Source organism: Protopterus annectens, chromosome 1.part1 (assembly GCF_019279795.1).
Source record: "Protopterus annectens isolate FY-2018-M chromosome 1.part1, PAN1.0, whole genome shotgun sequence".
In the NCBI taxonomy this organism is placed as follows: domain Eukaryota; kingdom Metazoa; phylum Chordata; order Ceratodontiformes; family Protopteridae; genus Protopterus; species Protopterus annectens.
Genome location: NC_056726.1, coordinates 1293916050 through 1293943076, shown reverse-complemented (window position 1 = coordinate 1293943076; position 27027 = coordinate 1293916050). Strand labels below are relative to the sequence as shown.

At 40.2% G+C, this 27027-nt stretch overlaps 1 protein-coding gene across 1 annotated transcript in view; it reads right to left on the bottom strand.

The window, feature by feature from the left end:
- Window positions 1-371: 371 nt before the first annotated feature.
- PXDC1 (PX domain containing 1) overlaps window positions 372-27027 on the bottom strand; it is a 328889-nt gene continuing 302233 nt past the window's right edge. The window contains exon 5 of the mRNA XM_044081558.1: window positions 372-1564. Coding sequence (XP_043937493.1) covers window positions 1447-1564 — 118 coding nt within the window. The 3' untranslated portion in view covers window positions 372-1446. The remainder of the gene's footprint in view (window positions 1565-27027) is intronic.

The window sequence follows — 27027 nt, the reverse complement described above, 5'->3', positions numbered from 1 at the left end:
GTGCATTGTGACAGAAAAGCTACAGTGCAGCTGAGAAGACCACTTTTGAGTTCAGAAATAATTATGATGGATGTTTTGAGCATAGAACAATTTAACATGATCTCATTTAGTAATCTTATGGCCATATTGACTACTGCTTTGGCAATTTTGCAAGAAAAAAATGATGCTAAGTTTGCTCAGAAAAAATAGAAGTCTGCAAAATACATCCAAAATGTAAAATTACAAATAACCCATGACATTTTCACATTCTAGTAATCTGTTTCATCATTACTGTAACTGGTCCTCACCCTTAGATTAGAGAACAAAAAAATCATTACAAATGCTTTTGTTATACAAGTAAACAAAGTCATATTGTCTTATACCAATAAATATGCACTTTCTTATTTCATTTTTATTTTGCATTTAAAAATCTAGCAGCCTTATTATCCATTTGTTAATCTGCAAAAATTAAATGAATTAAATACTTAAAATGTGATTAGCACTTTCTTCCATTATAACACATTGAAAATGCATTGTATAAAATGTTTCAAAGTCTCAAATAACTTAGTATGTACATAAACATAGACTATTTATGTTCACAGATCACGAGGGAATGTATGTTGGATCTGAGGTTTAGCTCCCAGACTGCAGCTGTCCATAAACTCAGAACACTGAGTCATATTCCTCATCTCTTGTCTTCATTTGGAATATTGCTGCAGTTAATTTAGCAGATTCAGCACTCACACACTACCTTAATGTAGCCTTAAATTTCCCTTTGTGCAAAACTACATCAGGAGTATGAAAATTCAGCTTTGCAGTATGTTCCCTAGAAATCAAGTTACTAGTCCGTTAGGCATTTATTATTCTCACGAGAATAACTTAGTGCATGAAAAGCAAGCATGCATTGCAACCTTAATTTTATAGTCCCAGCTTCAAGCAGCTTTTCTATGAACCTCACACAGTTAATCCTACACATGTATTTCTGAAGCAATAACTTATTCATCCCAGCAGGTGGCACCACTGAAACAAAAAGCCACAGTCAACTAGCTAACATTTTCACTAGAGTGAGAGAGAACTTTACAGAATTTCTTCAGTGACTGCATGTTTTTGAATTTCATAGATGAGACGATATGTCATCAATACCACTTGTAAACAGATTGGAATGAAAAAAGAAAGTTACTTTAGCACAGTTTCATTCTCAGTACGAGAACAAAATCTTCAGTCGTAGTAGCTGCAATAGTTTTAACTGCTGAAATCAGCCAGTGTAATCTTTCGGCTATTTAAGTTCCTTCATACTTTTCTGATTCCTTTTATCTATGCAGCAACAAATACTTAGGCACTTAGGCAGTCTTTTATGTATATATATGAGTATCCTTCCCCCAGTGGTACCACTTATCTTATAATAGGGAAAAGAATATGGTAGGTAAAGCTGATAGCAAAAGCCAGCTGGTAAAGCAGAAGTCACATTCATTCTAAAATATCTGTTTCAAAAGGAACCAAATGATAGTAAGACAAATTGGTAACATAGGCCGTAGGGTCTTCACTGTCAAGCAGTTCTGATGTGAAGTCTGTCTCATTTTCAAACCTGGAGTAAAAAAAAAAACAGCAAAAGCACAAATTAGGCGAGGAATATGATTTAACAACAAAAAAACATCCACTGGGATGGTATAGAGGTGCAACAACAAGGACATGCCATCAAACAGTTCAAAGAGGCTTTTAAAATGCAGTCATAAACATATCTGTGCAAGAAAGCAAAACAAAATGTAGAATATCACATTTGTTAAAACAGTTGCAGCTGGATTATTGTACATTAAATTTGCTATGACAACAGTATGATCATTACATTCATGAGGAATTGAAATGCCCTCTCTGCAATCTGCCGCCTTTAATAAGGAGATAACCATCACTGTCCCTTTGTTAATAAGTCAAGTAACCTGCAAAATAAGCAGCACATCACCATATGTGCACGCTATTAAGGTATAAATAGCATGGAACACTGTAGTGCAGGGAGTTACACTCCAAAATCAGGAAAAAGATAAACTTTGTTAAGCAGTTCTTCAACGCGAGAGCCAATCTTAACAGCACTTGAGGCTGCTTAAAGGAAAACTCTATCCTAGAACTAAAAAAAAAATGTTTTTTCACTCTATCTTTGTTTCCTGACCTATTTTAACACATCAAAATCACATTAAGTGCTTTATTTGTAATTATAGCCTGTTTTCCACAACATGGCTACCAATGGGGCTTGATGTATCAATGTGATCTTGTACTCCCTCAACCCTTTCTCTTTCCCATAATACTTTGTATGACTCGTGACAGACATAAGGAAGTAAATTTGAATTCCCATGCCATTGAGATATGATGGAATTTGGGAGGGTCACTGTTATTTTCTTTACCTTCTGTAAAAGGACTGATTCTTTTCTGTCTCTAATTATTCTCTTTATGTTTGGCTCAGACCTTGTTTTACACTATACTTAGAAGTTATCCAGCGACAACCAGAAAAGTAACTACATTGCAGGTCTTTCTTCAGTGCTTTCTTTTGTGGTTCAAGAGGAATTGAGAGTCCCCTCCCCCACACTACTGCAGAGGTGTTAAAGCTGAGACAACACAGAGACACCCTTGCAGAATCAATTCCTCAGACTACAAAGGAAAACCCTGAACAAAGGCCTCAAATTAATATCTCAGATATTACTGCTGGGATAGCATATAGAATGACATCATTCCTTGTCATCTGACTTCTAGTCCCCAGGCCAAACAATCAACGATGAAGCTGGCAGTATTTAGCATCAAGCTGTAAAAATACATAGACAAAGGCTTTTCCTCAGATCTTTGGCAGATGTTGGAAGTCATAAAACAATAAAACACTTCTAAGACAATACAGAAAGCCTCTCAGCACAGACTCTGTGTCTACGGCCTAGCCTATAAAGTAATTTAATTTCAGTTATTTTTCTAAAATTTACCAAACTGAGGTTAAGCTCCTGCATCCCAGTTTCTGCTGTTAAAATATATATATATTTAAACAGTTACAATAGTGCATGTACATTTTTGTTCTTTTCCAGTAGGGCACATTGTGGATCCATTTTACACACAAGCATTTTGCAAAAACCTTTTCACCACACACATCTGTACCAGCAGTTTGATATACACATGACATATAGTTCTAATATATTTGTAACACCAGCATGTTACACAAATCATGTTGGTATTTACAAATGACATATAATTATTTACAAAATTCAAGACAGTTGGGCTGGCAGTATCCCCCTTTGTCACAGTCATGTTTTAGACACTCAAAAACTGAATGTACCATTTTCAGTTGCTACCATATAACCTAGAAAGTGTGGGTTTAGATAAGAATCCACTAGCTCAACTTTAATCATGACAGCCACTGAACCATGCTGTGCAGCTTAGATAGTTCTTAGATAGTTCTAAACATCTTCTGATCTCTGGGAGTCATAACATTTTTGAGAAATATTCAGGAAAAAAAGGACTCAGGCTTAATGAGCTACCTGCCCCTTCCAGCAATTTTGTACAATACACACTATAAAAGCAATGTTTACTCATGCAACAGCAACATACTTTTTGTCATTGTAAGGGCTTCTACAATGTAAACCTCTCAGATGTTGCTTTTGGCATTTTAACAATCATCAAGGTAATCTCTTTAGAATCAACAAATCAGTTATTAATATATACGCATGCAACATTCTCGTGTATATATACACACACACACACACAAACACACACACGTACACACACAGTTCAGGTACTGCTTGAGAGGTGCATATTCTAAATCTCATTATCCATCTTGTGTATTTCCATTTTTTTTTCTTTTGGCTGCCTACCTCATGCCTGCTCATTGTGTCCCCATGGGATCACTGCCATTCATTCCCCTTCAGGGACAGTTAATTCAATCTAATCGTGGGAAGTATCAAATAAAAGGAGTGGTGCTGTGATGTGCAGTGGAGTAGACATTGGTCTAACCATCCACCTGGGCATGTAGAGTGGCACCCGTATGTCTGTGCATACAGTAGGCATTGTGCAGGACAATCACTTGGATACACAAATGAACTAAGCCCACAGATGCCTCAATGCCTTGAAGGTAATGCCTCCAGTGTCTGTTTTTTTCAATTATTTTATGTTACATTTGATTAAAGGGATAGTACACTACTCACAACTGATGGTTAGCAGGTACTATTCAGGTGAAATAAATCATCAAGAAGACAAAAAATAAAAAGAGAACAGAGATGCAGTAAGCTGTACATGTAAAAACAGAGTAGAATGTAACAATATATAACAAACTGTACAGTAGAAATTAATAGATGCAGCAACAACTTATGAGATAATACAAATGTTACAATTTACATGATTATATTTCAGGTTTACATCAGGGTAGAAATGCTGCGGGGTAATGAGAGTCAGAGTAGGGGATGGTGGGACAATAAGTTGGTGTTAGCAGCTGAAGAGAATAATGCTGGAGGTTGAGAGGCCCTCATGTGATGTGGCCTGTGATTGGGTGTGGAAAATTCTTTTAAGTTCAGCCCTGAAGGTGGGGAAGGGGGACTGTAATTCTTTGAGGTGGTTGGGGAAGAATTCCCATATTTTAGGTGCAAGGATGAAGAACGAGTGGTCAGTACAATGTAGGCTGGTTTGTGGGGGGTTGGGTGGTTGTGGGTAGAAGCATCTGAGGTTGTAATGTGTATCTTTAATATAAAGTTTAGCTGATAGCAGTGAGAAAGAGGTAGGTTGGAGCAGGGGTGCAGCCAGAAATTTACATTTTGTATTCACATGTAGTACTGTTGCCCCATCACCCACCTATCATTTTAAAAATGTACTCATCTCTCAAAATGCTACCACCAGACATATAGGAAGGAAACAAGCTATTTTCAATTCATACCCATAAAAATATATTCATGCAAACAGTTCTAAACATGCTGTGCTTTTTGAGTGTTGAAGTTTTCAAGAGATGCTCAGAAAAAAATTACACATCTGAGTACACCAAGTACAACTAGCTACACCCTAGGTTTGGATGAGTTTGAAGCTGAGAGAACCTAGTAGCAGATCTGTTCTGTGCTCCTCTAGAAACCATTTGATTTCTTTTTTTTTGAAGATAAGGCAGTGGTGCTCAAAAGAAAGTGAATTAGTGATGATGCAACAGCTTTTTTCTTGACTGAGGAGCTTGACTGGAGCGTGTGCTCCTGGGTGTGCTGTCTGAGCATGAGCTCCTAGGTGTGCTGTCCAAGCATGTGCTCCTGAGTGTGCTGTCCAAGCATGTGCTCCTGGGTGTGCTGTCCAATCATGTGCTTCTGGGTGTGCTGTCTGAGCATTTGCTCCCAGGTGTGCTGTCTGAAAATGTACTCCTAGGTGTGTTGTCCAAGCATGCTCTCCTGGGTGTGCTGTCCGAGTATGTTCTCCTGGGTGTGCTGTCTGAGCATGTGCTCCTGGGTGCACTGTCTGAGCATGTCCTCCTGGGTGTGCTGTCTGTGCATGTGCTCCTGGGTGTGCTGTCTGTGCATGTGCTCCTGGGTGTTCTGTCTGAGCATGTGATGTTCTGTCTGTGCATGTGCTCCTGGGTGTGCTGTCCGAGTATGTGCTCCTGGGTGTGCTGTCAGAGCATGTGCTCTGGGGTGTGCTGTTTGAGCATGTGCTCCATGGTGTGCTGTTGCTCCAGGGTGTGCTGTTTGAGCATATTCTCCTGGGTGTGCTGTTCGAGCATGTGCTCCTGGGTGAGCTATGTGAGCATGTGCTCCCGGGTGTGCTGTCCAAGCATGTGCTCCTGCATGTGCTGTCCGAGCATGTGCTCCTGGGTGTGCTGTCCGAGCATGTGCTCTTGAGTGTGCTGCCCAACCATGTGCTCCTGGGTGTGCTGTCCGACCATGTGCTCCTGGGGGTGCTGTCTATACATGTGTTCTTGGGTGTGCTGTCCGATCATGTGCTCCTGGGTGTGCTGTCCTTCAACCTCCCACCCTGAAAAAAGCTAGCAGACTCAGCCCACCCATTCTTCAGCTGTCTCTCATCAGCTGCTGTAGTTCCTGGATCACTATACAGCCCATTGGTTGGCTCAGTCATAGTTCTTTATACATGCATGACACAGACCTGACTGAAATGCTTTGTTGTAATTGAACAATAAGGTATCACTTAGTGATGGTCTAACACAGTTGTACTCTCATATATTCTTTGGACATAGAATGTCACACTTAATTATATGTCCATTTATTTTTATTTTCAAATGTATGACTTTGAAGATTTGCATTAAAGTGAAACTGGCTAGACACAAAAGTGAAGGCACTGCTGTGAAAATGTATGGGACATGATTCAGGATATAACAGACAATATGTCGTGTAACAAAGACAAAATGTATGCTGCAGCAGGTATCAATTTGCAACAGTAACTTGCCATGTTCCTTTTCTTGGAGTGGAATTAATGGCGCACAGTCTCTTGACATATGCATACTGACATCATAACCCTGCAGTAAAAACATGCCCATGAAGCAGGGAGATATTAGCGTTTTGGGAAAGGGATTAATGTTTCCCTTCCAGCCAGTCATTACTTGTTTACTTACTCCTCCCACACATCATGCAGGATTGCTTTAGTTGAAGTTGCTTCACTGACTATGACACTACGCTCCTAACTTGCAGGACTGCCTTAATATAAGCTGCCACAGTGGACACGTGTGTGCTCATTATGGTAGACTTGATGTCCTTTTTCTTAGATGATCTTCGATTGATTACTTTGTGCTGATGTGTATCAGAAATGTGTTGCTAGCTTGAATTTCACATGATTTCATAATAAGCACCTTGTGGTATAACTTTACAACATGTATAACCTTATGTACATCATCACCTTCTATAACTACATAGACTTAGCTGTAACCTTTCTTTGCTGCATCATGGATACTAGCCTACCCCCTCATATAGTGTACATATATATTCTACTGGTGCAATCAGACTTTCATAGCTCTGACTGGAGCTGCCATCTCCTCTGGATTACAGTAACTTATTGTGTTGACTGTACTGCATGTTGCAGCTCCGGCTTCCCTTATTATGTATCTATATATAATAACTGCAGTGCTGCACAACAATGGACCAAGAGATAAGACACTTTTAAAAAAATGTCATGTTTAATAAAGATGTTTAAAAAAACACCAACTATGTCAAAAGCCTGCACCACTACAGCAGAGTGCAGTGAAATAAAGCGTCACTGCAGTTTAGCAACTCTCCACACACACACACACACACACACACACACACACGCACACACGCACACACACACACACACACACACACACACACACACACACACACACACACACACACACACACACACACACACACACACACACACTCTGTACAGTACAACGGTCTGATGCATTGATGACAGCTTCCCACAGAGCATATATAAAGTATGATGGGCAGCATCTATAAACATCTGCTGGAGCTGAGTGCTGTTTAGCTATAATGCGATTCACAATAATAAATTCATAAGTTGTCACAGCTGCACAGTGCCCTTGTTTTATATGTGTTTTAATTATTCTGCCATCTTGGCCTTCTATACTTGCATACTTAATGCTGCTTATTTCCATCGGCTTTCTTATTTACTAGTAATTATGCACATATTTGTAAGCATGGCATATCACGTAGCTCTGAGCACTGTACTTTGTCTTTGAATTATCCCTCTTTGCATAGCTGCTTCCTGCTTTATTTTGTACTGTACATTGTGCTACACCTCTATAAATCCCAGCCGTTATTTCTAGTGCAACATCAAAAATCCACTTACGTTCCATAGATATAAACTCTATAAAATTAAAACTTACTGACTAATAAGCAAGAAGCAGATGTAATTATACCCTTATCAGCGGCATGCCAGAAATGTATGGCTCCACCAACCTAATAGATGATATATGGGACACTGTCTTCCAACTTACTGAGTGACCAAAGACAAAAAGATCTCACAGAGCACTTTGCTCAAACTCTGCTTTTTATTATTTTATACCCACATGCCCAGCATAACTAAATATACCAACTCCAAGATAACACTATAGTGGGGAAAAGGGCGAATTTCCTCATGGTGGCCAAGTGTCTCCTTTCCCAGAGTAAAACATCAGTGATGCGCACATTCAAAAAATTGAGTTTTCCTCAAAGTCATCTCATGGTTTTGCAATTTGGTGAAGTGGATTTTCATTAATATCAGGGGTAGACCCATTGTATTATGCTAAACCAAGTTTTTACTGAAACAGCTGTGTCTGGAGCCTTTCTTTCCAGGCCTCCGCTGAAAATGGGCTCTGTCTCTAAATAAATAAATAGATATAAAAATAGCTGATTACAAAAAAGCTATGATTATTACTGGCAAATGTTTTGCATTCAAACAGGCTGGAAATTTTTACAGTGGATATAAAAAGTGCACACACCCCTGTTAAATGCCAGGTTTTTGTGATATAAAAAATGAGACCAAAGTAAATAATTTCAAAACTTTTCCCACCTTTAATGTGACCTATAACCTGTACAATTCAATTGAAAACAAACAAATCTGTTGGGGGAAAAATATAAAAAAAAATGTACAATACACTGGCTGCACAAGTGTGCACACCCTTAAACTAATACTTTGCTGAAGCACCTTTTGATTTAATTATGACATTAAGTCTTCCTGGGTAGGAGTCTATCAACATGACACATCTTGACTTGGCAATATTTGCCTACTCTTCCTTGCAAAAGCGCTCCAAATCTGTCAGATTGTGAGGGCATCCCTTGTGCACAGCCCTCTTCAGGTCACCCCACAGATTTTCTATTGGATTTAGGTCTGGGCTCCAGCTTATTGTACATTTTTTACTTTCTATATTTTCCTCTAGCATATTTGTTTGTTTTTCAATTGAACTGTACAGGTTAACAGGTCACATTTAAGGTGGGAAAAGTTTTGAAATGATTTATTGTGGTCTCACTTTTTTATACCACAAAAACCTACATTTTAGTAGGGGTGTGTACACTTTTTATATCCACTGTATATAGCCATTTGTCTATTCAGTTAGTAAAGCTCCTAGTGTTATTTTCCCTCTGTTTGATGGATTTGTTTTCAATACTGTTTATTATGTTGCCAGTCTAGTGACTAAAATTCCTAAAATATGTGTCTTCTCTCAGTATGTCCTGTAAGTGTTTCAACACTTTAATTAGTTGTATTTTTATGTTATTGATACTATGTCATTTACAGACATCTTTCTTTTATATGTTTATTTATTTATTTATTTACATTTGTTGCCCGGGATTGTCTGACTGGACGTAGGTCCATTTTCAGTGGTGGCCTGGGAGAAAAGCTTCACAGTTAAAATATACAGACAGTAGTCACATTAGATTTACATAGCAATTAACAATTTGATTAACATAGCAATTAACAATTACAAACATAGGTACAGATGAAGAATATAGTACATCAGTAGCAACTAGAATCTTTTTCATCTGCAAAGTACATAACAAACATTAACAATTGTTACAATAAGAAGTTCCTGCTGTATAATAAGTAGTTAGGCTTATGAGCATCCGAGCTTGCTATAATCAAGGTAGTTAGTGGGGTGGAAAGAAAGGTAGTGGGTGGATGGCATGGGTGATATTAGAGGAGGAGTTGCAAGGGCATAGCCAGCATGTTTTTAGGTGTGCTTTTAGTAAAGTTTTGAAGTGGGTGCGTGATGGTACAGAGGTAATTGTGGGTGGGAGGGAGTTCCATAATTTGGCTATGGCGCAAAAAAATAGTGCGTTATCAGCAGAGTTATTGGCTTTAGTGATCTGCAAGTGATTTGTTTTGCTGGATATTAGTGGTCTGGTGGTGCGATAAGGTTGGAGTAGATTCTGGAGGGATGGGACTTTTAGCGGATTGTTTACTAGTTTGTGGGAGAGTGTGAGTTGATACCATTGAAGGAGGTGAGGGAGTTCAAGCCAGACCAGTTCAGCAAGTGAGAGACAGTGGTGACTACGGTAGGATGCCCCTGTGGTGAATTTGGTAATTTTGTTGTAGCAGGTCTTGATCTTGTTTAGATCGCATTGCCTTAGGTTGGTATATATTGGACAGGCATAAACTATGGTGGAGATAAGGTGGGAATTTGCTATGAAATTTTTGCTGCTTTGGTGAGAAGTTGCTTATTTCTGTATAATGCTCCTATTTTTTGTGGACTTTTTATGGTTATGGATATGTGAATGTCAAATTTTAGTTTATTGTCTATTTCCATTCCTAGCAATTTGGTGTGTTCTGTTGGGTGTATAGTGGTGTTGTCTTTTGCTGTGATGTTAAAGTGAGAGTTGTTTTGAGTATGTTTGGTGGGTTGGAAGATGAGTAGTTTAGTTTTGTTTGGGTTGAGTATTAATTGGGCATCGCATAACCAAGTTTCAACAGAGGAAAAGGCTTCCTGTGTGACTTTTTGCAGTTTGGGTAGGGACTGGGCTGAGCAGATGATGGTTGAGTCATCTGCATATTGCATGAGTGTGCCATGTTTGGTGGCAGAGGCTAGATTATTGGTGAAAATAGAGAAGAGTAGAGGTCCAAGGATGGATCCTTGGGGAACACCTATACAGACAGGTAGTTGGGGAGATATGTAATTCTGCCATACAACGGATTGTTGGCGGTCAAACAGGTAACTCTGAAACCAGTTGGTGACTGATTGAGAGAAGGATAGGTTATTGAGGACAGAGATGAGTTGTTTGTGTGGGACCATGTTGAATGCTTTAGATAGGTCTAGGAATGTAGCAGAGGAGAAATAGCCATTGTTTTTATGCTGAAGGATAGTGTTAATAAAGGAGAGTAAGGCAGTGGTGGTGCTATGGTTTGGTCGGAAAAAATGCTGAGTATTGGAAAGGAGGTTGTTAGTAAGGAGGTAGTCTGAGACCTGAGAGTGAATGCATCTCTCTAGTATTTTGGAGAGTGGAGAGAGAATAGCTATGGGGTGGTAATTGGTTAGTTCTGTGGAGGGGCTGACTTTGTGGAGGGGAATTATATGTGATACTTTCCATAGTGTGGGAATGTAACTTTCTGACAGAGAAAGGTTAATCCAGAGAAATACTAGGCAGACTAGAACATCAGCTGCGATTTGTAGGTATTCACTTAGGAGGTTGTCTGCTGCTAATTTGGTGGGCTTAAGTTTAGTTAAGAGTTTTTTTATGTTGGAGGTAGGAACAGGAGAAAAAGAGAAGACAGTGGGGAAATTACTAGTTGAAGGTGTGGATTGGAGTGGAGGGGGGTTGTGTTGTCTAGCTAGTGATAGTATAGTTTGTGTGAAGTGTGTGTTGAATGAGGTAGCAATATTTTTGGAGGCGAGAGGGATGTTAGGACGAAGGGTACTGACTTTACCTTGGTAGAGGATGGAGTTTATGGAGGACCAGAATTGTTTGGGGTTGTGTTGGGAGGAGTCTAGGGCAGACTGGTAGTATTGGAATTTGTCCTGTTTTATTAGCTTTTTGACTCTATTGCGTAGTTCTAGGAATTTCTGTCTAGCTGCGGGGGTTTTGGTTTTGCACCAGTGCTCCCAGGCTTTATCCCTGTTTTTCATTTCTGACTTAGTGGTTTTCTGTAGCCATGGGGAGGGTTGTGCTTTGGTTCTGGAAAGTCTTATGGGGGCGTGGTAATTAAGGATGCTCAGGAAGGTAGTATTAAAAAATTCAACTGCGTCATCAAGACTGAGGTACTTTAGAGGATGCCAGTTACATTCTTTGAGGGATGAGATGAATGTGAGTGGGGTAAAGTTTATTTTTTTACGTATTTGACAGTGGATGACAGGTTTAACTTGGTATAGGTGTTTTGTGAGTAGGAATGTTGAGGAGTGATCACTGAGGCTGTCCAATAAGTAGCCTGCTATAAATGACTGGGGGCTCTTACTGACTAGTATCCAATCCAGTGTAGTGTGCTTGTTGGAGTTTTTATTTATCCTGGCTGGCAACTGGACTAGTTGGGTGAAGCCATGAAGGTTTAGATGATGGGTTGGATGGTTGCCAGAACAGGATTGCCAGTCAATGTTGAAATCACCTAAAATTATAGTTTTTTGGGGGAGATGGTGGGCAGCCCAGCTGAGGAGGTTTTCTAGTGGAGGGATGTTTTGGCCATGTGGGAAGTAGCATCCAATTATGTTGATGGTTTTATTTTGGTTTATTTTGAGGTTGGTAGATATTATTTCTTCATTGCCTATTTGTGGAGCTGATGATTTTAAGATCTGGATGTTTAGATGCTGTTTAAATATTATAGCTATACCGCCTCCTTTCTTGTTCATATTGTTTCCAAGCTGGCACACTGCTAGTTTCCTTTTCCAGTTTATTAGGACTGAATAATTTACTTTGGCCAGTGTCTAGAATTCAGTATGATCTACAGATGTTAATCTAATGTTTACTATCCACACTGGTCTTACAATTGCTGTTTTCTTCTGTTCTGTCTTCTTTCACTTCTGTTCTTTAATGGCTCTTTCCTCTGTTACCCCTCTCCCTCCTAGTGCACCGTAGGTAAAAACACAACCTGCTTTCAAAACTAAACTGAAGGAACACCTGTTCTGAGAAAACACATGTAAATATTTTAGAGATATTGGTTTATAAATTTCGGGTATATGCGCTTGTCTCTAGATAGGAAATTACTTTTTTAAAAACTCTTCTAGGAGGACCCAGCTGATGAACAATACCTAAATTGTAAATAATGTTTAAATTATATTGTAAAAACCTTGTTAATATCCCCTTGTAAATGATTAATGGAGTTATGTTTAAGGCATTGTGGGACTGTGTCTTGCTTTCTTCCTCACATTACTGTAACCATTGTGATATGGTATGTTTTCTCACTACATGTGTTAATATAAGTTGCAGTTATCACTGTGAATTCCACTAATTCCTGAGTCCAGGATATGTCTGAAAAGGGTCAGCTTACCAATCCACCAACCCTGTTTAAAAATAACTGAAGAAAGTGAGATGTAGTATTTAAACAGAACTTTGCATCTCATATTATGCTCTTGATGGTAATGATGCTGTACTGTACTGTGTACCGTTAGCTACTAATACTTATTTTCCAGGTTGACAGCTAATTTGTCTAGATAGATGGTGCAGAAGATCCTTTGCACACATAAGATGTGGCCTGTGGGATAAGAATTACCCCACTATGGTGCCTTGTGGAATGGAAAGGGAGCTTTTTCACCATTTGTGGGTTCACCATTTGTGGGTAGGCTGGTTAGAGGAAGAATTTATTTGAAATATCAGGATTAGAGGGTTACGTTGTTGGATCTGCTGACTAGAAAATGATGTCAAGATAACAATTTGAACTTAAGAGCAGGTAATGCGTAAAAAAGATGTTACAGATAGGAGTGGCTGGTGACACCCAGCAATTGTACGTGTCTTTGGATAACTGTACAGGCAAAGTTTTGTCTGCAAAGCTGGGTACATTCAAAATAATGTATTTGTTTAAATATTAGATGTGTATAGCTTGATTTGCAATGGTATAATTTATTTGTGAACAGTGATGCATGTAGGTGAAAAGAAAACTGTAAGGAGGCACGTATGACTAAAGGCTACACAGTAGGAAGAGGTAAAATTATGACATTTTTGATAGAAGAGGGATGATTCAATTACATGAACTATAATATACCTATACTACCTATATAACATATCTTTTATATGCCCAGAGAACTAAATGCTGTCAGTGTAGCAGCTGGATATATGACTGATAACATCACCGAAGCACTGAATATACTTCAAATAGTACATGTGAGCTGCAATGCAAGAATTCTGACTATGCATTTATGATAGCTGGTGACTTCAAAAAAGCAGATCTCAGGGAGATGCTACCCAATTACTACCAAATTGTGGATTTTCCCACAAGGGGATCAAATACTCTGGACAAGGCTTACACTAACATAAAAGGTCATACAGAGCTGTACAACAACCAAACCTGGGTGGCTCTGATCACATCTCCATAAAACTAATATCAGCTTACAAATCTCTCTTGATCAGAGATAAGCCCACTGCAAAACAAATCAGGGTCTGGCATGAAGGAGCCATGGAAAGTCTCAGGGACTGCTTTGATACCACAAACTGTGATGTCTTCAGGGAGGCAGCCATGGTGAACAGTTTGATGAACATAGATGAATATACTGAGACAACTATGGCTTATATATCCAAATGCGTGGAGAATGTAATGAACATCAAAAATATTAAAGTAAAAGCCAACCAAAAACCATGGCTAAACAGCAAGGTGTATGAGTTGCTGAGGACAAGAAACACTGCTTTCAGGGCAAAGGGTAAGAAAAGTCTAAGCGTGTCAAGGGCTAATCTAAAAAGGGTGTCAAGGAGGCCAAGAGGGAGTATGGAAAGAGGATAGAAGGATGCTTCGAGGATGCAAAAGACTCAAGAAGCCTGTGGCATGGTATTCAACAGCTAACTGACTACAAGACCAAGTCAGCTCAGTGTGATGATAGCACTGAATGTGTGGACAATCTAAACACATTTTATGGTAGGTTTGAAGAGAAAAAGAAGCTAGAGGCTGTAAAGCTTCTCAATGACCAAAAGGAGGCAGTACTTAACTTCAATGCAATGGATGTAAGAAACCAGCTGAGGAAAGTGAACCCCAGGACGGCTGCTGGCCCTGACAACATTTTGGGAAAAGTATTGAAAGGTTGTGCAGACCAACTCAGTATAGTCCTGACAGACATCTTCAATACCTCACTTGTCCAGAAAAAAGTACCAGCATGCTTTAAGGTTACCATCATAACCCCTCTGCTCAAAAAAAACACCCCACCTGCCTAAATTATTACAGCAAATGCAATGAAATGCTTCAAAAGACTGGTTAAAAGGCATTTGACTACAATACTACCCTTATCCTTTGACCCACTGCAGTTTGTCTACCAGGCAAACAGATCAACTGCTGATGCCATTTCAGTGGCACTTAGCATCTTGAAGAGAAGAACAACTATGTCAGGCTGTTGTTCATAGATTTTTGCTTGGCAAGCAATATGGTGATTCCAATGCAACTTATAAAAAAGCTAATCAACCTTGGGCATAAATAAAGGGCTGTGCAACTGGATCCTCTATTTCCTGACTGGAAGACCACAAAAGACCTGGGCTGGTAATAACACTTCAGGGAGTATTACAATCAACACCAGAGTACCCCAGGGTTGTGTGCTGAGCCCTCTACTGTTCACAGTCCTTACCCATGACTGCTCTGCAGAAGCCAGCAGCAACTACATCATCAGATTCGCAGATGACACCACAGAGGTGAGACTCATAAGTGGTGACCATGAGAGTGGGTATAGGAATGAAGCCAACTCCCTGACTGAATGGTGCAATAGCAATAATTTGGATCTGAACATCAATAAAACAAAATAAATTATTATTGTCTTCAGAAAGAGCTCTGCTATGCACCTGCCCCTCAAGAACAATGGTGAAGAAGTGGAGAGAGTTCAAACTACAAAGTTCCTGGGGTGCATATATCAGAAGATCTTTCTTGGAGTACAAACACAGGCCAGCTAATTAAAAAAGCTCACCAGCGACTACACTTCCTAAGAAGGCTGAGAAAAGCAAAGCTCTCAATGAATGCTCTAAATACCTTCTACAGAGGAGGCATTGAGAACATTATCACCAGCAACTGCACTGTATGGTTCAGTAACAGCACAATGGCCTAAAAGGAAGAAGCTGCAAAGAACAGCAGAAAGGATTGCGCGCACTAGTCTTCCTATCTTCCAGGAGTTCTTTGAAATGAGATGTAAAAAGATGCCCTGCAAAATACTGAGTGACACTTCTCTTCCAGCATATGGTTGGTTCAGTAAACGTGTATTTGGTAGAAGGTTATGCAGTATCTGCTGCTGGGCCTCCAGAGTCATGAACAGTTTTTATCCAGCTGCAGTAAGACTCATTAATGCAGACGTAAATCTGGATTATCAAAACTATAATAGATTGTTACTCTCTCATTCTTTTCCTTTTTCCATACAGTAATTCTATTTATTGCAGACTAAAATTAATACATTCTCATTCAAGTGCAATTCCAATCACTTCTTTATGTGCAATATCACCCGATCTCACCTCTGTGTATAGTCTACTTTTCTTTTCATGTGTTAACTATCTAGTATTCAGTGTAGTCCTGTGTATATACATAGTGTACAAGCATGTGTGTCAGATACCAATATATTTACTTTTCTACTACAGTTATTGTTTCTTTTTAATGCCTATCATGTCTGTCTTTTTCTGTTTGTTTTCTCCTATAAAAGTGCTGACACTCGAAATTTCGTTTAGGTAGAACTTGTGTTTCCTAAATGATAATAAACTTTCTTTGACTCTTTGAATCTTGAATCTAAATGGTATGAATAACTCAAAGTGAAATGGATGATTAACTTATCTGAGAAAACTGTAACCATGGACAGTAGAATTGCAAGAAACACATTTCTAGGGACATGAGCACGATGCATTCTATAGAGGATACCGAGCATAGGGATGATATCTGGATATGTAAAAACATGCATTCTATAGAGGATACCGGGCATAGGGATGATATCTGGATATGTAAAAACATGCATTCTATAGAGGATACCGGGCATAGGGATGATATCTGGATATGTAAAAACATGCATTCTATAGAGGATACCGGGCATAGGGATGACATCTGGATATGTAAAAACATGCATTCTATAGAGGATACCGGGCATAGGGATGATATCTGGATATGTAAAAACATGCATTCTATAGAGGATACCGGGCATAGGGATGATATCTGGATATGTAAAAACATGCATTCTATAGAGGATACCGGGCATAGGGATGATATCTGGATATGTAAAAACATGCATTCTATAGAGGATACCGGGCATAGGGATGACATCTGGATATGTAAAAACATGCATTCTATAGAGGATACCGGGCATAGGGATGACATCTGGATATGTAAAAACATGCATTCTATAGAGGATACCGGGCATGGGGATGATATCTGGATATGTAAAAACATGCATTCTATAGAGGATACCGGGCATGGGGATGATATCTGGATATGTAAAAACATGCATTCTATAGAGGATACCGGGCATAGGGATGATATCTGGATATGTAAAAACGTGTATGATTTTAATTTGTAACGATTCCTTCTTATGTAGGAAGGTCTGACAGTAGAAGGGAATGGATATTATATAGCTATAAAGGGAAATTTGGGTGCAATACTGTTGACATTATTTGGTATATAAGTCCCAATTAGGACTGCGTGAGTGGAATTTACATTTATAGAGTAATATTGGGCAATCAGTCTGCAGGTTATTAAATGTCTAGTTAATAACCAGATAGTGACCCAAGGTGGGGCTCAAACCCTGTACTTTTCACTAGTGAAGCAAGCATCTTAACCATTACACCAACCTCCAACTCCTTTCATACAAGTGAAATAGTTGTATTTCAGGAGTGGATTACAGAGCATTAGGTGAAATGGAATGTAATTACTGCCTCTGTAGAGGTAAGCAACAACATGGAAAGGAGATAATGTTTTTAGAGTGGGGAGATGTGTGGCACCATATATGCAGATATTAAACTACCCATGGTGCAATGCGTATGTTATTCAAAGAGGTATGGGACAGGATTATGAATCGGTAGAATATACATAAATGAGCGCTGGTATTTAGTGAATGAGGTGCATCCCTTACTAGTACTGGACCATGCTTTAATGGAATATGTTGTTTGTAGGGTAGTACTTTCTTTCTAAAAATAAAAAAAAATTAGTGAATGTTGCCTGGAAATACTAAAGACAAATTTAACTATGACTAAATGCAATTAGCAGCATTATTCAGTGAATGGGATCAATCTGAGACAAAGTTAAAAACAGAAATGCTCTCAAACACTCGAACTGAATAGAACTTATAATAATAGTACAAAACAATTAAGTGTAGAAATTGGGTAGATGCAAAGTAGATTGTAATAAGGTCAGGATTACAATAAAGAGGAAGTAGAAAAGGTGAAAGGATTTGGAAGGGGAAGATGTCAAAACTGTGTTCCAGAAAAGATTATTGCCCATAATGATACAGCAAATGCAGTATGTTAAAGTGGTGAGAAATGAAATGATGGGAAAAAAGTTCAAAATTTGCAATTTTTTTGTGATGTACTATTACATTTTTATTATTTTATATGAAGTTTTGCTAAAAAAGTAATGCTTATTTGTAACATTTTACCAATTATAAATACTTCTTTCTGCACAAGGGAAACAAGAGAAAGAAAAAGAACACTACAACTTGTAAGCTATTTTCTTTTCTGGACTGAATGATTATATTTTGCTTTGTGCACTTAAATATACTATGACCTGATGTGGTACAACATTTATTTATTTATTTAAAATTTGCTAACTGGGTAAGTGGACAGGTCCGATGACATTTTTCAGCCAAAACCCAGGCCAAAAGCAATACAGACAAAAAGACATTAAACATTGATGCAGAGAGATAATTGCATAGTACACAAAGGATATGTTAGTAAAAATAAATGTTAAATGTCATTCCCTACCATTCACTGGCAGAAGTACTCACATTAACACTAAGAAAGATTCCAGACAGTTTTGAAGCTCTGCCTTAATAGGATAAAAACCTGCATTGCTTTTCAGTAGCTTGCCTCACTACTTGGCTGCAAAAGACATGCACGCACTAGAAATAATGGAAGCTGAGCCATCTTTCTGTTCACTCATCTGGACTTCAGAATATGCAGTAGCAACAGCAGAAGTGTGGCGTGTATTACAAACTATTTTATTATCTACAGCATAAACAAATGGAGATAAAATTAATAGCCATATTTCTTACTGCTGATATCCCTAAACTACAAGAAAATCTATAAGGGTCTGAGGCATCACCATTGCTTTAAGCCAAGATACATGCCATATTTTTCATTTTTCCTGCTCTGCATTTATTTCTGGTCCCAGTATTTCTGTAATCTGTAATATATAGAAAAGGCAGCAATATATTTTTCTTGTTGCACTATCTGCCCTCATTTCCCTTCCTTCCCCAGCACAGGAAATAATCTATACAGATTTCCTCTATTAACACATTTATGAAAACACATGACAACCCCATTGTTCTGTTATCCTCTCCTGCAATTTGCTGTAAGCCTGACTATCCTGTTTTTAATAAAGTCAAGGTTACCAAATACTAAACTGTGTATTGAAATACCTTGCTTTTCACTGACTGTTTATTCTGATATAATATTTAATTCATGTGAATGCTGCCAAATAAAGTTTAAATAGTGCATTACTGTGTGTATATATATATATATATATATATATATATATATATATATATATATATACGTGTGTGTGTGTGCATGTGTGTAATATATGCATGTGTGTGTGTGTTTATATATATATATATATATACATATATATATATACATGCGTACACACAAAGCTCTCTCCACCCAAGATTGTGCTAGACAGTCAAGAGGAGAAGGTTAACACCCGCACTACACCTCAAGTAACACATAGCCCTTCTAAACTCACACCACCAACACCCTAATATAGCAACATTAAATCCACAGATGCGGAGGCCCAACTGTAACCTGCGCAAGCAACAGGGACCTCCGAAGCTGAAATGCAAACAAACACCAATCAGAACCAAAGTGTCACATAGCTCACAACACCAGTGTGCCACCCAGCAACAGCCCCTAAGGCAAGACAACGTACCTAACACTTTAGTCATAGGTGACTCTATAGTCAGACACACTGATGTCCCACTCACCAGGCTGAACAAAGAGAAAATTACAGTCAGCTGCCTGTCGGGTGCCAGGATCCGCCACATAACGCATACACTAAAGTCACTCCACAACAAGTACAAATATGACTATGTCATTGTCCATGTTGGACTGAATGACTTGAGACATACCTCCCTGGACTACATGAAAAGAGACATGGAAGAGCTCTCGGATCATGTGGCCCAGGCAGGTATGACCCTAGCCCTGAGCAGCATCCTGCCTTCACCCAGAATGATACCACGATATAAGGACAAAATGATTGACTTTAACAATTGACGACATAATCACCAGACCACGATGCTTTGCCAGAGATGGTCTGCACTTGTCACCCCTGAGATTCAGGTTACTGGCTAAGGCTCTTGCCACCCCTATAGGACCTTTTTTAGGCAAATTTCAAAGGACAAAACCACCACCGTAACAGGTACAAGCATGCAAATACTGAAAATAATGATACTTAATGCTAGACATCTAAACCTCAAAATGCACTCTCTCAAGGCACTCCTAAAATGGAGAACATCAATATCTGTGCAGTAACTGAGACCTGGTTCAAAGCTCCAGAGAGCACCCCTACAATACCAGACTACAACACTTACCACACTTTTCGGCCACCAAACCAGGACCGAAACACTAAATGTGGAAGTGTGTCCATATTCACCAAGGATATTCACACCACCAGTCTAGTTGTCCAACACAATTTGTCTGAAATTCTCCAGGTGCAACTAACTCTAGATAAGTCTGCAATCCAAATTGTAGCTTGCTACAGATCCCCCACCATGCCCCAAGATTCTCACTACACCTTTCTAAACATACTGGAAAATATTAAGATACAACCAAGTACCCTAATATTGGGTGATTTCAACTATCCTGCCATTAACTGGGAAAACTACTCATGTACCAACACCTTTGCCCAACGGTTCTTGGAATTCATAAATTCCAATGCCCTGGATCAACTAATCCATAGTCCCACCAGGGGCTACAATATCCTAGACCTGGTCATTATCAACATGGGAAATCGATGCTCCACACCTATGGTCACCCCCTCGTTGGTCAGGTCTGACCATAAGCTAATCACCCTTAACATCCACATCCCACCCCCACCCCTCAGTAAGGAAACCTCCATAAAAAACTTCTCCAAAGCCAACTTCATGCTGCTTAAGTCAGAAGTGACAAACTTCATGACACCCATGCAGACGGGAACTGAAAGTTCGAATGCTGAATCCTACACTAAGGCACTGTACGAGCACATCCACTCATGCATGAATCGTGCCATCCCAAATAGAACCAAGATGCTCTGCTCCAAATAAAGGAAGCCAATCTGGTGGTCCTCTGCCAAAAACAAACTTTACAACAAAAGGAAGAAACTGTTGCAGAAAAGAGGAAAATCCCAGGATGCAAAAAACTCCCTTACTAGCCTCAGTAAGAAGCTGAGATCCCTCATAAAATTCTTAAAAGCTAGTTATGAAAATAAAATTGCCAAAGATTCCAAAGACAACCATAAGGCATTCTATAACTGCCAAAAATCTAAATGGTAATGCTCAGATCTGCTCTGAGCTACAACAGAATGGCATTAAATATATTGATCCCAAGGATATTGCCAATATCCTGGCAGATCAATTCAGTGCCAACTTCACCCCCCTCTCACCCCCTAAACAGCCCATCTCAATACTGGAAGATTGCCAAATTCCGGTAATAACGGTCACACAGGTAAAAAAAACGCACTCTCCAAAGCTAAAATACAGCATCCATGGGACCAGATGACATCCTGGGCTGTGTATTACATGAACTACAAAATGAACTGGCACCTCAAGTGTCATGTTTAATCATAGCCTCACCTCAGGCTTCATGCCCACTGAGTGGCACACAGCTACAGTTATCCCACTCCACAAGGGGGATCCACCTTGGATTTCGGGAACTACTGCCCTATCAGTCTGACGAGCCTGATCTGCAAGGCCATGGAATGTATTATCATGGAACTTAGAAACAAAGACATTGGCAGCCTTCAAACACTGGGCCCCACCCAATTTGGGTTTGTGAAGGGACGATCTTGTCTCCTGAACATGACTGACTTCTTCGAATCAGTCTCTAGAGCCGTGGACGAAGTTAAGACGGTCCACACATCCTATCTGGACCTTGCCAAGGCCTTTGACACCATTCCCCACTCTGGAATCATAGATAGACTTACTAAGCTGGGCATTAATCCCTACATCACTCAATGGGTTGCCAACTGGCTCACTGACAGAACCCACACTGTAAAAGTAGCTGACTCCAAATACAGCTCCAGACAAGTGACAAGTGGAGTACCTCAGGGTTCAGTTCTGGGACCACTCTTGTTTGGCATCTACTTCTCTGAAGTACAGGCCAACACTAAAGGACTCTGGCTAACAAAGTTTGCAGATGACTGCAAACTGGGAGCCATTATTGAATCCACAAATTATGTGGTTACTCTACAAAAGGGCCTTACAGAAACAGATGCTTGGTGCCAGAGCCATGGGCTCAAGCTCAATGCCAAGAAATGTATAGTTATCCCCTTTGGGGAAAAACATGCACCTGTGAATTACCACATAGGTGGCAGTACACTAAACACTGAACGTGTGATAAGAGACTTAGGGACACAGGTGGACAGTTGTCTCACCTTCGATAACCACATCACCATAATAGTCAGGAAATCCTTCTATGTGGCACACCTCATCACTACAGAAAAAAGGAGGTCATTGCCCCACAGTACTCATCTCTCATTAGACACATTATAGAATACAACACCCCATTTGGTATGTACTTCTCAAGACATCTGCAACAACTGGAAAGGCCACAGAAATACCTCACTAAAAGAATCACAGGCCTAAAGCAGATGCCCTAAGCTGACCGCCTTAAAAAACTCCAGCTATACTCTGTTGCATATTGTCTACTCAGAGGCGATCTCTGCTTAACATACAAGGCCATGTCAAACCCAGAGCTATTGGACATGCTACACTTAAAGAAATCCCAATCCCTCAGAGCCACACACCCCAGGGATCTCAGCCTTGTAATCACAATAAACAAAACATGCTGGAGGGATAGCTTGCTGACCCAGAGACTCCCCAGACTCTGGAATAGACTGCCCATACATGTCAAGCAGAGCAGCTCTTTGGCCCTCTTCAAAATTAACCTTGACGATTGGATGGGAGAAAGGAAATTCACCCCGGGGATCATGTCAGTCACCCTGCTAGGCAGGGGTCCAGAGAAGTAAATAGTGTGGGAAGAAACAGCCAGGGAATTGTTATGGCTAGGCTTGTATAGGCCCTAGGGCCAATAGCCTAGTACCAACCTATGAACCTATGAACCTATATATATATATATATATATATATATATATATATATATATATATATATATATATATATATACATCTGTGTTTATGACATCCCATGTTGAAGAAAACTCTCCCATCAAGTACTTTTCATTTAGTTATTGTTTCTGTGCAGCAGTAGTACAAATGGATACTTGTTTCTTCCTACCATAATATTTTTCTTTTCCCACCAACTGCAAAATAATAGAGTTAATTTTTAATGAAGGGATGTATGGTGGGTAAAGCACTTATATGGCATTTGCAGGTGGGCTTGCCACCTGTAGATTTAATAGGTGTAATTTTCAGGATTTACAATGTTGAATTCATGGGGGAAGGCTTTCCATTAACTTTTCACATGGAAAAATATACACATACAGAGTGTGTGTATGTTAGGAAAAAGTACAGTTTTGTACCTACCATAAATGTAGATGTCCAATAGATATGCAACTGCAGTCATAACATATGGGTTGTCCTGCCTCAGGCAGCCCTCGGTCAGCCGGATTCCAAAGTCTGGGTCCGACGTCGGCTGATGTCGCATTTCTCTCCGACGTCAGAGCGGCTGGAGTACATAAGCATCAGCCGACGCCATCTTCTTCAGTGTTTCTTGCCCCAGATGCCAGGTGCCCTCCAATGAAGGCTGTAATCAAATTGGAAGACAAAAATAGGTTTCCAGACAATAAATAAGCAATAAACAGATACACCATAACAGATATCCCCAGCTAGGATAACAGGGAGAGGAGTGGACCCAAGGCATAGAGGGGAAGGAGGGAGGGAAAACCCAACTGCAGTTGCATATCTATCGGACATCTACATTTATGGTAGGTACAAAACTGTACTATGTCCTTCAAGAATGCAACTGCAGTCATAACATATGGGTTGAATACCATAGCTTAGCTGGGGGAGGTGGTATGCTCTAGGAAAAGGATGGTGTAGCTATCAATCCCTGCAGGACTGCCGAAGCAAACCCTGCTCTGGATCTGGAATATAAAGGGAGGTTGTAGTGTTTGGAAAATGTATGCACGGAGCTCCATGTGGCAGCTTCTAGAATGTCTTTTGTAGGCACCCTCTTAAAAAGCTGTAGAGGTGGCTGTAGCTCTGGTGGAGTGTGGTCTGACATTGGCTGGCACACTCTTTCCATGGAAGGAATAACAGAATCTGATGCAATGTCCAATCCATTTTGAAATTGTCTGTTTGGAAATTGCTTTTCCTTGTATTCCAGGGGCGTAAGCTACAAAAAGCTGATCAGACTTCCTACTGGTCTTGGTTCTGTCTAGGTAGTAGCGAAGTTGTCTGTGTATGTCCAAGGTATGTAACAGTCTTTCCCCTTTGTTCTCAGGATTGGGAAAAAAAGTAGGCAGGTGAATTGCTTGATTTAAAGAAACCCTGGATACCACTTTTGGCAGAAAAGTAGGGTTGGTCCGTAGGGAGACCCTGTCTCTGTGAAAAGTTATGAACGGTGGTATTGCCATTAAGGCCTGTAATTCCAAAACCCTTCTTGCTGAGGTTATGGCCAGCAGGAAAACTGTCTTCCAGGAAAGAAATTGTAACTCCACAGAAGCTGCTGGCTCAAAGGGAGGTAAAGTAAATTTTTCTAGGACAAAATTGAGGTCCCAAGCTGTACTGGTGCCTTTCTTGGGGGCTTTATATTCTTGATTCCTCTAAGAAATTGCCTTAGCAAAGGATGTGAAAACACAGGTGGATCAGTGTTGTATCTAGCTGAGATAGCTGAAGCATGTATTTTTATGGAAGAGTATGAGAGTCCGTTATGTAACATATCTGCCAAGTATTCCAGAATGAGAGGGATGCTCAAAAGTGATGCATCATGACCCTTGTTGGTATTCCAAATGCTGAATCTCTTCCATTTGGCTGAGTAAGCCTTTCTGGTGGATGGTCTGCGGGCTTCTGTCAGTATCCGCTGAACTTCCTTGGAGAGAGGTAAATTGAGGTTATTTATGGGATTTCCCAAGCTGTTAGCTGTAGAGTCTGGATGTCTGGATGAATAGTCCTGAAGTTGTGTTGAGTCAGAAGTTGAGGCCATTGTGGAAGGGCCCACGTTTTGTTGTGACATATGCTCCGTAGTAGTGGGTACCAGTGTTGTCTTGGCCAGTCTTGAGCTATTAGGATCCCCTTCGGTTGCTCTGCCTTGATCTTTAATAACGCTGTGGTCATCAGTGTCAGGGGTGGAAATGCATAAATTATTAGGGAGCTCCAGTTGAATGAGAGGGCATCTACTTTCCATGCTTGTGGATGATATGTCCTTGAGCAGAACTTTTGTAAGTGATGATTGAGGTGGGAGGCAAATAGGTCCACGTCCGGCCTGCCCCATCTCGAGGTGAGTCGTATAAAGATGTCTGGATGTAGCCTCCATTCGTGGGGGTCCAGGAAATTCCTGCTTAGACTGTCCGCCAGAACATTGTCTTTGCCTGGAACAAACTGGGATTGTAGCTGTATGTTTAGACCCAGTGATTTTTCCCAAAGATTCATTGTCAGTCTGCAAAGGGGTAAGAATGAGTGCCCCCCTGCTTGTTTATGTACCACATCACAGTGGTGTTGTCTGTCCGTATTAGTAGGTGGCCTTGTTGAAGTTGTTGTCCAAAGGCCTCGATGGCATGCATTACTGCTAGCATTTATTTTTGGTTGATATGCAGATGTGTTTCCTTTGGGGACCATTGCCCTTGAATACATCTGCCCTCCATGTGCGCCCCCCATCCAAGGTCTGAGGCATCTGTGGTCATTGTCTGTGTTATCTGAGGTTTTTTGAACAACATGCCTGTGTTTAACTGGCTTACTGTGGCCCACCATAGAAATTCCTTTTGTAGACATGGAATGAGTGGAATAATTGCTTCTAGGTTGTTGCTGTGTTGAGACCATAAGCTTTTTAAGTACCATTGAAGCTTTCTCATGTGTAGTCTTGCTAGTGGGACCAAGAGAATGCAGGATGCCATGTAACCCAGGGCCTGTAGGAAACTCCTTGAAGTCATCTGGGTGAGCTTTGCTAAACTTTTGAAGTAATGAGTTAACTTCTTTTGCTTGTCTTCTGTCAGGTAAGCCATTTGAGAGGCTGTGTCTAGTTTGGCTCCTAAGAAGGTTATTTGCTGGGATGGCTGAAGTCTTGACTTTTGAAAGTTGACTGTGTATCCCAGAGCCTGTAGCAAGTGTATGACATAATTCAAGTTTTGTCAAGGTTAGTTTGTTGTCCGCTTGTATGAGGCAATCGTCCAGGTACGGGTAGATTTGAATCCCCTGGAGCCTGCAATGAGCAATTACTGATGCCAGGCATTTCGTGAATACTCTGGGCACAGTAGATAAGCCAAATGGCAATGCTGAGAATTGATAATGCTCTGGCCCTGCAAGAAATCTGAGGTATCTTCTGCAGCTGTGTCTGATAGGGACATGCAGGTATGCCTCCTTGAGGTCCAGAGTAATCAGCCAAGACCCCTTGCCCAGCATGGGAAGGAGTTGCTGTAAAGTCAGCATTTTGAACTTTGGTACTATGAGAAAAGTGTTTAGAGCGGACAAGTCCAGTATTGGTCTCCATTGAGTTTCTTTTCTTGGAACAAGGAACAGTCTTGAATAAAACCCCTGACCTTGTTCTTGTTGTGGAACTTTTTCTATTGCTTTGATCTGAGCAAGCAGAGAAATTTGCTTGATAGCCTCTGCCCTCTGATTTTGTGGAAGGTTTGGCATGCCTTGTTTTCTTGGCAAGGTATGAAAGTGGAACCTGTAACCGTGATCTATAATGTCCAATATCCATTTGTCTTTTGTCAGTTTGTGCCAGTTTCTTGAAAACAGAGATAACTTTCCGCCCAAAGGAGCTTCTGTTTTCTCCTTGGTCAGCGGAAGTAGAGGAAAGTCATTGAGCTTGTCCCTGCGGGGAAGGAGAAACCCCTGTGTCACTTCTTTGGTTTGTTGGTTGCCATTGTCGTCCCCTGTAGGATCCTCTGTATTGCCCTCTTCCTCGGGCACGCCTGTTTTTACCCCTTTGAAATCTTTCAGGATTAGGAAAGGACCAGTTTTTAGAAGGCCAGTTCCTGC